Source organism: Grammomys surdaster, unplaced genomic scaffold (genome assembly GCF_004785775.1).
Source record: "Grammomys surdaster isolate TR1022 unplaced genomic scaffold, NIH_TR_1.0 271, whole genome shotgun sequence".
NCBI lineage: Eukaryota > Metazoa > Chordata > Mammalia > Rodentia > Muridae > Grammomys > Grammomys surdaster.
The window spans coordinates 7,411,335-7,429,016 of NW_021604712.1; the positions used below are offsets into that span (position 1 = coordinate 7,411,335).

The 17,682-nt window shown below is 48.0% G+C and overlaps 1 protein-coding gene across 2 annotated transcripts in view; it reads right to left on the reverse strand.

Annotated features, from left to right (window-relative positions):
- Igf1r (insulin like growth factor 1 receptor) overlaps positions 1-14,092 on the reverse strand; it is a 273,603-nt gene extending 259,511 nt beyond the window's left edge. The window contains exon 1 of one of the 2 annotated variants that reach the window (XM_028776664.1): positions 13,975-14,092. In XM_028776664.1, coding sequence (XP_028632497.1) covers positions 13,975-14,068 — 94 coding nt within the window. In that variant the 5' untranslated portion in view covers positions 14,069-14,092. The remainder of the gene's footprint in view (positions 1-13,974) is intronic. The other variant, XM_028776665.1, reaches the window with a different exon arrangement.
- Between the last annotated feature and the right edge of the window lie 3,590 nt (positions 14,093-17,682).

Consider the following 17,682-nt stretch of genomic DNA (forward strand, 5'->3'; position numbering starts at 1 on the left):
TGCTTATCTCAACCACTGGGAGCCAAGGTTACTCCAGGAGCCAGCCTCAGGCCCATCTGACACAGCCTACAAGTAAGCAAGAATCTCCCTTGGCCTGGGTGGCCCTGAAACCCAGAAAGGGGCACCTAGCAATCAACTGCGGGAGTGCCTGCTTGGAAAGCTGGAATGTTTATTTTTGGAGAAAAGAAGCATTTTGACCACGACCCCACCACACACTTTCCTGAACCCAGTTTAATCCAAAGGTAAATTCTGCAGTCTCCAGAAGGCTGTCTGATCCAAACCCCCACTAGAAGCAGGTGCTTCGCATCATGTGTTTCCTTAAGGACCTGCTTTGTGCTGCTGACCCCAGACTTGCAACCAACCCAGAGCCACTCTAGGGCCACATTCTACATAGTCCCCACTCTGGGCCCAGGGTCACATCTCACTAACTCCAGTAATACAACCCTCCCTCCCAGCACAGGGAGGAGCTCAGCACTCAGCCCCCACTCCCATGCCACAGAGCCAAGTCACTACACAGTGAGCTCCTGCTCCTCAGATCCTGGGTCTAGAGATGACATGGCCCTCCCTGGCTCTATGCTCAGGGCCTCCCTGTCAACACCATCACCGGTCTCCAGTACTGAAGTCCCGCAGCAGCTGCCCGTAAGCTCTTATTCCTCTGATCACATGCTCCAAACGCTTTATGGTTTCCCATTATCCACCCATCAGTCAACTCCCTCCAATGCCCTTGGTTCTCAGGCCCACCTTCCACTCCATCTGAGCAGCTACCACCTGCCCCACCTTCCAGGGTGCTGTCTTCACCACTTTGAATTAAACACTGGTGGCTCAAAGACTGGACCTCCACTCACATGTGCGTGTTTGGGGTTTTTATTTTTGATCTCGGATCCCATAATTTTGTGCTGAACACAAACTTCCTATTGCTGTTTGAGAGTATGTGAACTGATGGGACCAGAAGTGTTTCAGAGACGGGGCTGTTTGGATCTGGGGATATTTGCATAGATGCTGCTGAGTAACCCTGATCTGGAAATCCAAAATGCTCTAAAATCTAGGAAACTTTCTCAGCACTGAGACAATAGATACAAGTTCTGAATTCTGTAACATTTCAGATTTCAAGCTAAGGCTGCCCTGCTGTACTTGATTTTTCCCAATAGGGCCACAAATTTTGGGGGGTGGAGAGGGGGAGAAAGGCCACTAAGTATTGACACAGAAATGGGGCTTTGTATCCCCACTTCGAAGCTCTTACTTCCACGTCTCAGGTGAGGATATGTCCATGCTTCCAAAAACCTGAGGCTCAGACTTCCTGAAGTTTTTAATTATTATTTTACTTGTATGGGTGCTTGTCTGCACAGGCAGCCGTATGCCTTGTGTATGCAGCCTCCACAGAATCCAGAAGGCAACACTGGACCGCTATAGCTAGTTACAGATGGTTGAAAACTGTCATGTGGGCACTGGGAATTGAACCTGGGTTCTATTCTAATTCTAGTGCTCTTAACTGCTAAGCCATCTCTCCAACCGTGGCTTCTCACGTTTAAGCCAAAACAACTGACATTAAACCAACGCTTTCCTCCTCCACCGCTTTCCCAGGGGCTGCTGGGAGGACTTAAAGACAGGAATCCCCTGGGGCCCACAGCAACATGGGAGGAGAAAAATCCACGCATTCATTTGCTATATGCCTTCTACTGTCTGTCTCTGCTGGGCGTCTTAAAAACACTACTGCTAATTCCCTTTGGCATGCTTGGTAGAGTGGTACCACTCCAATTTACAGATGGGTACCAAGGTCCATACTTCCCTCTTTAGCATGCTTCCAAGTACCTGGGGAAAGCTGACTTCCCTAAAGGCAGGGTAGGCAGGTGAGCTCACGTCTGCTTAGCTCAGCAGTGAAGCGGTGATTTTTAGAACGTGCTTTTTCTATAAGCCACATTTGAAATAAACATACGAGGTTCCATGATTCTGTTTATATTTTCTACAAGAAACAGATCACCTCGAGCTTTTAACAATGATTTCTTGGGTATTAGTTCAGGAGTCCCAGGCTGGAGAAATGGCTCATCAGTTAGAACATTGACTATTCTTCCAGAGGTCCTGAGTTCAATTCCCAGCAAACACATGGTGGCTCACAACCATCTGTAATGAGATCTGATGCCCTCTTCTAGTGTGTCTGCAGACAGTGTACCCATGTAAATAAAATAAATAAATCTTAAAAAAAAAAAGTTCAGGAGTCCCCTTACAGCATCCCAGATTAAGTAAAACCAATTCTGTTAGAGGCTGTAGAGGAAGCAGACCTCACCTCCCCAATACTCCATCATAAACTCTGACGGGCCATGTTAGGGACCTAAAAACCTAGAGCCTAAGACCTGGCTACTGTGCCTGCCAGGATGCAAGGCAACTTTTTGCTGGTCTCATCAAAAAAAAAAAAACAAAAAAAAAAAAACAATGCAAGAAACAGAAGCAAACTTCTGTCCACATGAGTCTGCAAGGGACCAAACAAACCTCCCCAGGAATTCATCCCTCTCTGCTGAAAATGCGTAACACCTCCCAGGCCCCCAGGGTCACTCCTGAAGGAGAAGGAAGGAAATCAGCAGCAGCACCGGAATCCCACCAGCTCTCAGACTCCACCACAATGAACACACAGCCACAGCCAACCTCAAGGCAACAACCTTTCATCGGGCATCTGGCTCCACAATGGTCCAACCTACACTACAAACAAAGGAATTGGTAATGGCGAATTATTCATTTCTTCTCATCCATAAGAAGCTTAAAAAGCATGGTCACCCACCTCAGGGTGGGTACAAGACTAGATTTGCAGATGGCTTTTCTACAGCTTTTTGCCCACTTCTTGGAACAAAAGACCTAACTGATGGTTTAAAAGATCATTCCACTACTTTTAAGTGCTATGTAGTAACTGGTGTGACAAAAGGTCTCCAAGGGCAAAGCTACTATGGCAAGGATGAGATAAGAAGACCTTCACTGTAAACGAACAGCACATGCATCCACTTGAATGACCTGAAGGTAGTTCCTTTAAGAAGCCCACCATTTCCTGAGCTCCTCTTACCCACCAAACATTAGGCTACTTTCTGGTATTCAAAGGTAGTAGAGAAACTATCCCCTCCTCTATGTTGGGGAAGAACAGGTTCAGTGCATCATGTGTAAAAAGTCAAGAGATACACAATCAACTGCTGACTGACTCTTAAAGGAATACCGTAACATGGCTACCCAGGCAAAGGGGCAAACTCGTGTATTATTTAATTATTCTCACACATCTTAGCGAAGTGAACTTTTTATTACAGAACACACATTTATTGAATACTTACTATATGCTGTGCTCCGAACCCATTTAGGCCAGTGAGAATCAAGTGTGTTCAACATCTGGCCGTAGTCAGGGCCTGCTTGAGAAACAGCAGGTGGAGTTACCTGAAATGTCTGGGCGGAAAATGCACCAGTCCTCTCTCAGCCCAGCAAATGATCTCCCAGTTAACATTAAGTAATAAAAAGCCACCAGGGAGGAACGTGCCCACTAGTGTCACTGAGGAAATGAGAGAGATTATCAATCAGCCCCGAGGAAAGAAAAACAAAAATCTGACAAAGTGCAACCAGCGCAGGGCTGAACACCATCAGTAACAGAGCTGCCTGTGATTATCTGGTATCAGGACTTCTGTGGGATAGACAGCTTTTTTTTTGTTTTTGTTTTTGTTTTTTGTTTTTTCGAGACAGGGTTTCTCTGTGTAGCCTTGGCTGTCCTGGAACTCACTCTGTAGACCAGGTTGGCCTCGAACTCAGAAATCCACCTGCCTCTGCCTCCCACGTGCTGGGATTAAAGATGTGCACCACCACTGCCTGGCTTGGAGTAGGCATCTTAACTACATGAAGCAGCCCAAGGAGACATACTGAAGAGTGAAATTTGAAGTGTTACTACATGTTTAAGCACAGTGGTCAAACAGACCTTGCTGTATGAACATGCCATCTGAAATGAACTAACTGGTAGCCTTTTCAAAGTGTTTTAATTACATTTATCTGGGAGGGGGTATGCAAGTGCCACGACACACATGTGGAGGTCACAGGACAACCTGCAGGAATCAGTTCTATCCTCCTACTGTGCTGAGTCCCGGGGACTGAACTCAGAGACATCTACTTGGCAGCAAGCACCTTTATGGCCAAGCCATCTTGCCGGTCCCAGCAGCATTTTTTTAATCTCTCATAAAAAATATTTTAAAACTTCACACACATCAAGGTTTCGTGGCATGGAGGTAGGGTACTTTTAGGCCTGTAAGGGAGTCTGGGTTTTATATAAAGAGATTTGGGTACATCACTTGGGAATACATTCACTTGTCTGAGTCGCCCACTGAACAGTGAAACAAGCTGTATCCTAAACCACAGCCTGGCGATCTCTAAAGAAACCTGATGGATCCACATTTTCTTGCAACCATTTCTCAGTCACCCTACTGGCAGGGAAAAATTGAGGAGTTTTGAGGGGATGGTTCTCTTCCTCCTCTGGACAACACCTACTTGGGGGGGGGGGGGTGGCCTGAATTCCCAATGTGGCCACTAGATGGCGACTTCGCATTGGCGAGACGGACAAAGTGCAGACTGGACACGTTCTGAGACTCTGGCAGAAACTAACAAGAGAAAGGATTGAGGAAGAAACTATGACAGACACCTGTAAAATGGAAGGTGAACAGAGTGGAGCTAGCTATGCTTATGAGACAAAAAATAAAATGACAGAACTTAGGTTTAATATTTTTGTTTTTGTTTTTTGAGACAAGGTCTCACTACATAGCACTGGCTGGCCCTGAACTCACTGTGTAGACTAGGCTGGGTTTAAACTCAGTGAGATGCGCTTACCTCTGCCTCCCAAGTGCTGGCATTAAAGGCCTGTACCTTTTATTTCTTGTGTTTATTTGTTGTTGGGGGTGGGGCACGCAGCAGAGTACCTGTGTAGGTGGGAAGGCTATGTTTGAGAGTTGGTTCTCCCTCCCACCATGAGTCCCAGGGATTAAACTCTGGTCTCTTAGGATTGATGGCAATCACCCTTCACCCAAGCTAGCTCATCAATCTGACTTAACTTTTTTATAAGCAGAACTCAACCTTAAGAAGCACCTTAGCAAAGAAAAGTTCTATTACAGAATAGGGAGTTACTACACATTTGCTATGTATGTGCCAGGCTCCACACAATTAAGGGTGGAAAGCAGGGAGAGTGCCCTGTACTGCCAGTACTATTGAAGAAAATCTGCTGGATGACAGCACATCTACAAGGTAGAAGCCGATCAAGCCCAAGGCTTAGTAGGTTGCTAGGTTCACCTAAAAGCACTTGACAGGAGTATTAATTCATTGAGCTTAATAAAAATACAGGATGAGTTCTGGTAGAATCCCCATTTCACAGAGGAGGAGACAAAGCCACAGGAAGATAAATCTGACTGTGCTGCTGAAAAACTGACGCTCAAACTACTCAAACCAGCCTCCCTCTCCACTCCTCTGTCACCGTAAGCAATGACAGGCAAAGGACAAAGCCCGAGGGAGACGTCACTATCAATGGGTCCAGTGGTGTCTGAACTCAAAGGGAGGAAGGGGAAAGTCAGAGCTGTGCAGTTAGGGAAATGCTAGACAGCCTCACATGAAGGAGAAGGAAGCAGTTAGGACATCAAGAGTGGCATCTCTCATGTATACTGAAATCCTAGAAAGTCCTGGGGACTGGGGGAGTTGACTGATACCCTACGCTATTGGCCAAACTTTACAGTTCTAATACCCAAAACCAGACACCCCCCCACACACACACTCAAAAAAAGTAATGAAAATTTAAAACCACATTCCCTCCCCCAAAATTTTCCTGAATTTAATTTTCTAAATATAGTAGAAGATCATTTTATTTTGCTGTTTAGTGAAACAAGGAGAAACATCTTTCACAATCCTCCTGAGCCTCCTCCTATTTGTTCAAACTCAGAAAAGTTACATGGCATGTTTTCTATCAAAGAACTGACAGAGAGCTAAAAGGAATCTAGGCCCATGTGACCTTCCAGTGCTCCAGAGTCACATTTTCCAATGTCCATTGTGGGGAGGGGGCAGGAGACTGAGGTGGAACTCACGCCAAGACACAGAAAGAGGCAAAGCCTGAGTGGGGCATCACCATAGCCTACTCACGCAGAATTCTGGGACGACTCTGGAACCTGACAGCAAAGTCCTTATATGGATCTATTACAGCCCAACACGAGGGGCCTTGGACTTCACATTAAGACTGGGGACCCTACTGTGATACACAGTGAGGACGTAGGGTTGGCAAGCCAAGCAAGCCCAGGGATCTTCATGTCACTTAGAACGAGCTCAAAGGCCAGCTAAGTGTGTGCTGTCTACTCAAAGGGTTGAGATACAGGTCTGGACTGGATGGGGGTGGAGCTAGAAACGGGCAAATCTGTGTGACTTCAAGTGACTCAGTGAAGTTAAGAGGAAACATTCAATTAACCACTCTCTACAGAAAAGGGCAGGCTGCAGAACTGAGGTTAACTAGACTTTCCATCCAGGCCAATCTTGGTGTCTGAAAAGCTCACTGATGAGCGTGTTGGAAGAAACGGTGAGAATACAGCTTCCAACCGAGAAAGGCCACTCTTGGCAAAGTCAGTTCCTAGGGTTCAGCTTTTCTACACTGTGGCTCAACAGACACCATGAAGTCACTTACCCTCAAAAGTGGACAACAGAACCATCACGGGGCTTCCCTTCAAACCCAGTGTCTGGGAGCCTGTTTCCTACTCAGGGAAAACTGGTGGAGAGAATAAACACCGTGAAACACAGATACACATGGGTACAACTGATGAAGACCTCACTGACTGTCTAAACGGAGTAGACAACTAGTGACTCAGGATGTTCCCTTCAAACTTCCAATAACTGGATGGAGAGTTGTCATCTGAAATCTCTACAGATGCTTCCTTTTTTTTTTCCAGCTAGTTATCAAAGGTTACTAGTTAAAATTGGGAGAAAAATTCCTGTATATTAATTCATTGCTATCTAATTATCATCAGGCTTCTGTACCTTACAGTGTCTCATTTACTCAATCTGACACATTCCCAATAATCAATTTATAGATAAGCAAACACGCAAAATATCTCAGGAACTTTCAAGTTCTGGTCTATAAAATATTTAGGCTTCAATGCCATAAAACATGTGTTACCCACATAAAGATTCATTTCAAAAATGACAACTCCAAAGCCAGTTCAAAGGAAGTGCCATGTTTAAAAAGAAACTGGCAAGTTTAAGTATACAGAAGCCCAATAGCTGTGCACCTCAATCAGTCAGTGCGGGAGGATGGGTGCACACATGCGCATCTGGACAGACATGCACGTGCACAACTGTGAATAGCCGGTATTGTATAACTCTCACAGTGAGGTGTGAAATTAAAAAATAAAGTTTGAAGTCTCCAGCTCCTATTACCACCAGGAATTTTCTATAATAATGATAAATCTACTTTCTAAAACACTTCAAAAAGTGTCTAGCCAAGTTTGGTGGTACAGGCCTATCTATCAATGATCTCTCTACTCAAACACTGAGGCAAGGGTAAATCAAGTTCAAGACCAGTGTGGGCTACACAACAAGACCATCTCTAGAAAACAAAACAAAACAAAACAAAACAAAACAAAAAAAAAACAACAAAAAAACAAAAACCAAAAACCGAGAAAGCAAAAGTCTCTCAAAAGTTCCGGTTCTCTCAAAAGTCATTTCTGTCATTCCACTGCAAAGCCAACAATCTGAGATGGGCATTCTTCTCTCTGCAATACACATTTCCAACACGGTTACATTCTTCTTCTCTAGCAGGCTACCAGATACTCCATGAGAAATTGTGTCAAGCCTACCAAGAAGTACAGGGGGAATACTCCCTAAGCCTGAAGAACACATCCCATACCAGCAGTAACCAAGTTGAGGATAAATATAGACAGCGGCATCACTATCTGTGGAAGCCACCACAGCCCCAGCTCTTCATCCCTCCTCATAAAAGACGCCATTTTTTTTTTTTTTTGTTCTGTTCGAGTAATGCCTGAATAGCAATCTGTGAGTTTATAAATCCTTACAGTCTGGGACCCAAAAGAAAGAAAAATTAAAGCCTTGCTCACCAGCTTCTTAATTCTTTATACAAACATAGCAGGGGATTTCTATGGTTCAATTCATGTTCTGAAAAACTAATGGTAAGACTCATTACGGTATCAGCCTTGCTAACCCAGAGAATGGAGCCTTGTGAGCACTCAGTGTGTATGTAAGGAAGAACGTGGGTGGAGTCTCACTCAAGTGGAGACATACCAACCAACTTAGGACTCAAAACCCCATCTCGTTAATAAAGTGTAAGTAAAACTGGCACTCATGCAAAGGACAACTACAGAAATGTTAAGCAGGCGCACAGATGACTGAACATACACGGCATCCATCTCCAGAAATCCAAAGTCACCGAATCAAAGATATTGATATTTCCAGTTAAAGAATTCCAAACAGTTTAAGAAAAGCAACAGACTTCATCATGTCAAGGGACCATGCATCTGCTGAGATAATGAACTAACTTGTTTTTAAAGATCCTCTGTTTCCTAACCTTTTCACACAAGTCCTCGTCTCTGAACAAATCAGACCCGGGGTTGAGAGGACTGAGACAGAGCACATGTACACATTCTACTCTTTAATCTTTACAAATATTGGACATCGGCCATGTTCTCCTCAATGTCCACAGATCTCAGTGTCACAGAACACTGGGACTGCGCCCGTCCCAAATCACACATCTTTATAAGGAACTGGGAAACTTCCTCGTGCGGACCTGCTGCCAAACAACTATTTACAGGAAGCTCCACGTGCTTCATCCACCATACAGCCCGTCGTCTTTCAAGTGCGTTTTCTTCAGACATCTCAGACGGAGAAGTCAAGAGCCCTGGCCACAGCACGTGTGGAAGACTTACATACTCAGTGCAAATGAAAAGGAGCTCCTTTCTGGGGCTCGGATAGCACCTGTCATATACTGGCTAAGAAAAGCAGTTCAAAGCAAGCTGGCCTCCGGGCACAAATACCTCTTCCACAAACTAGAGTCTGAGTTTTAAATGAGTCTTGAAAACAAATCAGAGAAAATCACAACCCAAAGAAAAACCGGTCTTGTGTGCTTTATGATTAAAAAAACAAAAATCTTCTAAAGGTATAATTGCCTCTCTGTCTCATTCTTAACCGCCCCCCCTTTAAAAAAGCCCATTCATTTTTAAATTACACAAGATTTGGAATTCTGAACACTTCCTAATGACTATCTCAAAACTGTGTAAGCAATGTATTCATGGAAAACACCTCTGAAACTGGTCCTACCATTCATGCTAGGCAACAATTATGAGCATACCTGTGGGTGGTTGTTTTGATTTTTGAGACAGGGTTTCACTATTTAGCATAGGGTGCCCTCAAACTGGTGATCCCCCCCCCCCCCCCCCCCGCCTCCCAGGCCTAGGGTTACAGGTCTATGAGTACACTCAGCAAGATACTACATACACAGTGTTAACCACGACTGTCACACCAATGTTACAAAGATGCCTGATTAGATGGACAGATATCCGTAGGTCAGGGTCTGTGGTGAAATGAGGGAGCCTGAAAGAGGGTAAGAACTGTGTAGCACTGGCTGCACACCAGACCAGCCAAGCCTATAGGTTTTTAAGGGGCCTTTCATCTAAATACGTGGAGAATGCCCCAAAGACAACAGCAAGTAGAGTCCTTTCTCTCTTGGTGAATGCTCCACCTAGCATTTACTTCGGCTTTCATGCAGTAAGTGCCCACTAACTGCTGGCTAGATTCAGTTGCTGGAAGTGCATTCTTACAAACCAAATGAAACCAGATTAAAAGGAAAACTAAAGTATCTTGAAGGCTCCCTGAAGAAAAAGGAAGGAAGGACGACTGACGGACGGACAGGTGGACAGATGGACAAGAAGTGAAGATGATGCCACTAATGCTCGACTGACCTACCTTGCAACCATAACAAGAGCAGGAAAGACTTTCACCAATAAACAACCTTGACACAAAGACCAAAAACCCAATGTAAACAGTACTTTCTAGGCCTGTTCCTAAGGAAAAGGCAAAGTACGTTTAGATAAAAGCACACCCGTTTGAGTACAAAGCCACTTGACTGTATTCTTTACATTTCTAAGAAATTTTGTTTTATTTTTTCATTAAAAAAAAAAATACTTTTAAGGCTATAGGCTCCTAAACAACAACTGTAACCAACCAAGATCCACCTACTGAGATTCTGGAGTCTCTAAGACATAAAACTTTTAAATAGAAAAAGAAAAAAGAAAAATCGCACCACTGCCCTAAAGTGAGCAGTTCTTCCTCTGCATCAGAACCACTTACAGTTAACACAGGAAAGAGTTTCCTTCCCTGCTGCACACTATTTCTTTATTGGGAAACTACAGATATAAAGAGGCCTCTTGCCTAGGCTCCTAAACCCTACAGAACTTTCAACTAGGTTCTGTTTCAGAATTTTTACTGTCAAAAATCACACCTTCATTAGCATTTGTGTATTGTCCCTTTTGATTCAATCCCTCAATTATCAAGCTAAGTAAGAACAGGATTCCTTTTCCTCTGCTTGTCTGTTGCTTGTCTGGCTTCCAATGCCCGATGTTACAGCTTCAATTACGAATCTGTTGTATTGCAGTAATTCATAGATCTTAAAAGCTCATGAATTTGGAGAAAGAGAAAAAAAAAGACCAACCCCAACCTGCACTTATGTTTACTGAATAATCTAATAATCTTAGATCTTACAGCTTAGGTAGCATGATGTATTCTTCTCAATCTTTGAAATTTAAAAAAAAAAAGAAACAAAACAGGTTCAGATGTTACTCACATGCCCTGAGAATCACTGTCTTCAAGCATACAATTCAATGTTTTGGGCTATATTCAGAGTTTGTATAACCATCACCACAAACTGAGGCTAAAACACTTTCATCACCCCCCCCATCCCAAAATCCTGGACCCTGTAACAAATACTCCCAGCTTGCCCTCCCCCGGTACCTGGTGAGCAATTTTGTCTGTCTCTATGGATTGGCTCAACATTTCACATAAGTGGAATCAAGACTTGGCATTTTATAACTTATTTTCTCTATTTGTAATATTTTAAGCACCCCGATGTCCAACCCTTGGATCTTTCATAGGATGTTCTTTTCTAATCCTTTTGACATGTTCAGACATATGACCTTTTAAACTTCAAGCCCTGAACCCCCATGGGTCTGCCCCTCCACAAAGTATAGTTGACTTGCTATTTCCCTGCAGAAAAACCTAAACTATAATTTGCTAGTTAGGTTCTTTCATAAGTTCTTATTCTGGGTTCTCCTGGTAGGTAATAAAGCACTAACTTCTTTAAACACCAACATTTCACATACCTCAGTTCCTCTGACAATAGGATTTTACCGTGCCCTCGGCAGAAAGATGACTCAATCCTTTTTAGGAGACAACCACAATAACTCTCAAGTGCATGTTGATTTTCAAAACAGAAAGCGGCCCTACATTATCTGGCTGCCGCTAAAGTCCCTTGCGTAGGTCTGCTCATTCTCTTGCTACAAAACAAACATGTCTGCAGGGTTGCCTTTCTTCAAGAAACTTCCACAGTCCCAAGTTAAAGATGAAAATACATCCACGGATGTCACACTCCAAACAATCACCATCCCTTAAACCTAATACCTGTATGGCTCGAAGACTGCCTCTGCTGGCACCCAGAGACTTTCTCCTCAGTTATGTGGTTTAGCACCTTTCAGGATAAAACTTAACCCTTCAGCTGTAAAGAGGAGGGAAGGGCAGATACCCAGACAGAACTTCAGCAGGCCCTAACCAGGATCCCGAGTGCCTTCAGGATGTCCATCATACTTTAAGGGACCGACCATCATAAAAGAAGCCTCTCAGGAAGAGCTTGGTCCTCACAGGATTAAAAACAACACATTAAAACACCCTTCTCCTGCTGCCCCTGGTTCTGGATAAAGAATATCTTTCACGAAGACCCAGCCCCATCCTGTTTCAGATGCCTTCCTCCTGCCCCAAGAAGCAAGGCCATCACTACTACTTTGCATTTCAGAACTTCTACTTTTAAATAACTAGAGACGTACACAGTAAAATAAGATGCCATAGGAAAACGGACTCCTTCCTAGTGTCTTCTAAACCATATTTAGTCCTTAAAGGCTGGAAATCTTCCCTGCCCCCAAACGCCATCTAACCGCCCAATCCAGTGTGCTCAAAGTTTGGAAAACAAAGGACAGGAGAGCCCAGATTTGTGGGGTCCGCCCTAGTCTGCGTCTTACTCTGGGCTTACTATAGCTATAGTTCTTTAAAGACCAAGACCTGCTCGGACTCCATCATAGATATTTCTTAAAAGAGGCTCAAGGGTTTGTTTATACAAACAGCCTTTGTGAACTACCGCAGTGGTGGGGCCGAACGCCCCGCAGCCTCCATCAGCTCCCCCTCGACAACTCCTCAAGGCTAGGTCGTGATTTTTAGAAGTTAATAGGCACCACCTGCATACATTCTGCAAACATTACTCATCTGCACGCCCTCACTTCCCCAGCCCAAACTCGGAGACTACATTTAAACTTTTAATCGCGTTCAAATTACTCTACCATTTCTAAAGTACCAGTATGCCACACTGTTTTTCTCGAGAACAAAACCCCCTCCTCCTTCTCCTGCCCCCATACACTGTGGAGAGTTCTCATTCCCAGAGACACCCCACCACCACCACCTACTCCTACCCGACACCACAAAAACAAAAGCTATCAGATTGCAAGCGATAGCGAGCATGGAGCGATACTGCTTATTCAGTATGTACAAAGGAAGTGTGGGGCGGGGGGGGGGGGTTGGCAGTGCAACACAACTTTGGCCACAACAAAACCAAGGCCAGAGCTCCGCGCTCGCAAAACAAAACAACCACCCGTCCACGACCACACTACAAATCCTGTCGCAGCTCAAGCCACGGCATCCAACATCTTTCGACCAGGCCGGGAGTCCAGTTGTCCCCTCTTGGTCGTGTGGCTGTAGATGCACCTAAATTCGCGCTGAGAGCACGTGTGTGGAAAAGCACGTCAGCTCTGCACATGGGTGGATGTCCCTATCTCCTCTTCTGGGAAAAAGTGTCCAGAGCTGGAGAGAAACTGAAAGCCCAAGGATCCTCTAAACTGGGGATCATCCAAGACGCCCCCTCCCAGACACCAAGTAGTCTGAAGAAAGTCCCAAGCTCACACGTCCCTAGGGAAAGCTGGGGGGGCACACCCCCGCACCCCAAGGCCACACCGGACAGCCCAAGTTATCAAGTCTTGGGGGAGGTGGGGATTAGACACCCACAGGCTCCAGGGATGCGAAAGGCCAAGAACCTGAGGGGGCCGATGGGCCCAACAAGTTGGGTGTTAGGAGGCTGCGACGTGTAGTTTGGAAACGTGTCCTGGGGCCGCGAGCCTTCCCCATCCCGTACCATCCCCTCAATAACAACTTGCACCCCGCGGGGCAGGAGCCTCCCGCTCACCGCCACAGAGCACTAGGTCTACCCCAGAAGTCACCCGTGGAGCCTCCAAGGGTGCTGTCATAGTGCGCTGCGCGGGATGGGCGCTGGGGTGCCAAGTAGCGCGCCCCGGAGGGGGGAGGCGAGGGTAGCAGGGCTCCCGGGGCCACCCAGACGCCAACTTCCCCATCAAGCGCCCACGCGGGGACTGCCCCTGACTCGCCAGGGAGGAGGCACTGCCCACCCACCAGGCCGCGTGCGGGACAGCGCTCCCGGGACAGCGAAAGAGAAAGCCCCGAGGCCCTTCCCGCGCGCAGCTGCGCTGAGCTAGGGCTCTAGGAACTCCTGAGCCGTGAACTCGGGGCCCGCTCCGCTCCGGTCTTCCGGGAGAGCCCCACCCTCCACTCCGGAGCCCCGGAGTCCGACAGCTGCGCCCGTGGCAACTGGGTTTTCCCAAACAGGGCGCAGCCCCTCGGAGGAAAAGTTCCCGCAGTGGCCGCGGGCGGCGGGCAAATACTCACTTTCTCCACTCGTCGGCCAGAGCGAGAGCGCGGCGGAGAGAAACACGAGCCCCCACAGCGAGGTCGGGGACCCTCCTCCGGAGCCAGACTTCATTCCTTTTATTTGGGACGAAATTCCCTTTTCTCAAAAAAATAAAAAAAAAAAGGAAAGAAGAGAAAAAAGAAAAAAAAGTCTCCAACTCAGTCCTCACTCTCGTCTAAAAACAAGAGCGCAGGCGACGGTCCTCGAAAAGCGGCGTGAACAGGGAGAGTGGCGCGGGGCGGCCCCTCAGCGCCGGCAGCAGCGGCCCACGGGGCGGCGGAGTCGGGAAGCTGGGGCGCGCCGGGGCGGGCTGTCGGCGTCGTCGGCCTCCATTTGCAAACCCAGAGATGCAGAAGAGGGAGGAAAACTGTACAGAAAGAGGAGCAAAACCCAAATCGCCGCAGGAGAAGACAAACGTCCCCCGATCCCCGGAGGGAACGACCACCGGAGCCTACGCGGCGGGAGAGCGCGACGCAGTTGGCGAGACTGGTCCGAAGTCCCGGGCGCGGGCGAGGCCGGCGAGGGGTAGAAAAGCGGAGTGGAAATGAATGAGCGGTTCCCCCTCCTCCGGCTCCTCCTCCTCCTCTGGGCTCCGCTCGCCGCCGCCTCCTCCCTCAGCGCCGCCGCCGCGAGCTCCTTCCCAAATCCAGGACACACACAAAGCGGCGGCCGCGCAGCGCTCAGCGCTCCCGCCGCCCCACGTCGGCCCCCGCCCGCCGCCGACTCCGTGCGCGGGGGCTCCGGCTCGCTGAAGGTCAAAGCCGAGCACGCCGCGTGCCGTGGAGCTCTCGCAGGCACGGGAGAGGCGTGGAGGGTCCGGGGAGCGGGGCCGAGGGTCTGCGTGCGCCGGGCGCGCCGGGACAGGCTCGCTGGCAGCTTCCCTGTCGCTCGCCTCTCTCGAGTTCGCCCGGTGCGTTCGCTCCTCCTCGGTTCCCCCCTCCTTCTTCTTCTTTTTTTTTTTTTCCGCTCAGCGGAGTTAATGCTGGTAAACAAGAACCTCAGCCTCACCGCGCCGCCGCCGCCACACACTGGGGGCTCTACGCGCGCGCTCTCGGGGCCGCGCACACGTGCCCGCGCGCACACTCCAAGCGGCTACAGCCGCAGTCCCGGCGCGCCGAGGGCCGGGCCCCGACTCGGCAGGCGCCAAGAGCCGGAGTTCGGGATCGCAGGGACGTGCGGAGCGGAGCGCGGGCGTGGGGAGCCGGGCCCAGGAGGCACCGCCCCCCGCGCCTCCACCCGCGCCGGCCCCCGCGCGTTCACTGAGCCACGCGCGCGCCCACGCTTCCGCCCCCACCCGCACTGCGCCGGCCGGCCCTGTCCGCACCCTCCCCTCCCGTAGGACTCCAAAAAAAAAAAAAAACAATGCCCCGGGCGCCGGTGGGACTCGGTGGCCAGGGGGGCGGCGGCAGGGCGGGCGGGCTGCGGGCGCGGTGGGCGGGGAGTGCGGCCCGGGAGCTTCATTGAAAACAACAACAGCGCGACTGGAGAGCGCGCTGGCCCGCTCCGTGAAAAAGCTTCATTGTTTCTTGCAGCTGTTGCAAAATAAATAAATAAGTGCATGCATGCGGCATTTTTTTCGCAGCGTGTGGAAAGCCCGGACGCGGCGGGAGGGGCACACCTGGGGGAAAGGGGACCCCCGAAGACTGCTAGGCAAGGCACTTTCCACGCCAGGATTGGGCGCCCGTGGCGCCGCTCCTTGGGTGTTCCGGTGTTTGCGCGCAGTCGGGGAGCGGACAGGGTGCGGTCCGCGTGGCTCGGTTCTCGAAGCACGGCGATTCCACCGCGGGCCCCGAGCCCTGGAAAGGGGACCCAGACAGGCGGCCCCTCGTGCCCAGGACGCGTCTCCGCGGCGGCCGCCAGAGGGCGCGACGGCAGCCTGGGAGGCCTGGCTCGGGGAATGTCGCCTCCCTCCCTCCGGGGGAGGAAATGTGGGGGCCCCGAGTCGGGGACCAACTCGGCTGGGTCGTGCTGGCCGGGCCTCCCAGCCCCATTCCTCTCCCGCCCTGAGGGCGCTCCACCGCATCGTGCTGGTCGGTGCTCCACCACGTGGGCAGCTGCGGAGAAGGACCGCAGCGCGTGTCTGGCTGCGGGAACCCGCAGCTGGGGGGCGTGTCCGAGGGGTTCCCAGGGAGCGGATTGCAGGCGGGGACCCTAACCCGGACAACGTCGTCTGGCTCGGGTCCTAATTTTAAGAATGTGCAGCAGTCACCGGGAATCGGTGGCCACTGCAGAAACCCACCCGCACCTGCCTCCAATCCCCCCTCCCCTCTGCGTCCCTCTAGCTTCGTTTGATCCGTAAGTGACTCGAAACTAGCACCAACCCAAGTCTCCTCGGTGGTTTTCTCGAATGTGCCAGAGGAGAGGTTTCCCCAAGATGAGGCTTCCCCGGGACTGCCATCTAACGAACAAACACTGCGGAGGCCAGGTCCTCAAAGGGGGAGAAACCAGCAATGGCTGGAGAAAGCAATTTGAAATACGTGGACTTTTAAAAATAGTGATTGGATCACGTGTCGCCCTTAATGCGGTCGGGCTTCATGACTCAGACTAATTGATATCCACGATAAATAAAAAGATGGCTCATAAGAGTTGTGAATGTCTGGATCAAATAGAAGTGTTTGCCTTGTAAACAGTCGGACTGTCTGGTTGGTGGAGAGGAACAGTTCTGTAGCAAAGAAAGGTTTCTTTCATTACTCAAATAGTAAAAGATTTCGGCATTACACTTCTGCACCCCATCTTTCATAAGGGATTTTTTACTAAATTTAGAGCTGAAAACAAATCAAAAGCTACCGTAAAGAAAACTAAGCCCATGTTTTTTCTGTATCGTCTGAATCAGTTTTTCCCTTGGAAATGTTGGGCTATGTTCAGTGAATCGCTTCTATAGAAGGGACGTTTTAAAAGGAAGGAAAGAAAATTACACATATGGGGCTGTTTTGTTTACCTGAAACTTGCCTTGTTTTTAAAATAAATTGTTTCCGTTTTAGATGTTCCTGAACGTTAAGGAATAAATACATTAGAACTTTCATTTAGATGCATCATTTAAAAATACAAATCCAGGCTTCTAATATTAAAGTATTTCTTCAGAGCATTCCCTGCATCGAAGGGGTTCTTAATAAGTCCAGCCTGGTACTCACAGCATATAATTCAAGTGCAAAAGAATAGCATTAGATTTGATTTCAGAATGTTTTGATGCATACTTGTAGACTAAGACTAAGCTTAGTAATGCTGTTTAGATTTGTGCAACATAAAAATCTTTAAATGCAGTATGCTTTTAATATTAGTTATGAAAATGTTTGCATATTTCTCTCTGCAAACATAAGTATATAGAACAAAGAGAAATAACTGGTGTTTGTAGGGGAAGCAGAGGTTTGCTTTAGTGCCTTAAGTTGTTTATTTGGTTACCAAAAATAATATTTTACCTGTGAATTTTTAAATGCTTTCTTAAAGTAGTAGGACACCAATAAGATGATGTTCCAATTGTAGACAGAGAAGATAGGGACTTAATATTTGGAGGATGGGATTAAATTTACCTTCCCTTTAGGCTCTACCTTGACCTTGAAAAAGATGTTGACTTTCACTTTCTTCTGTGATTACCTTCTGCCTACCCAATCAAACTCACTTTTCTTCAACCCTGCAAACAAAGTCCTGTTTGCTTTCTACCTGCAGGGATGTTGGCTCACACATTTTGT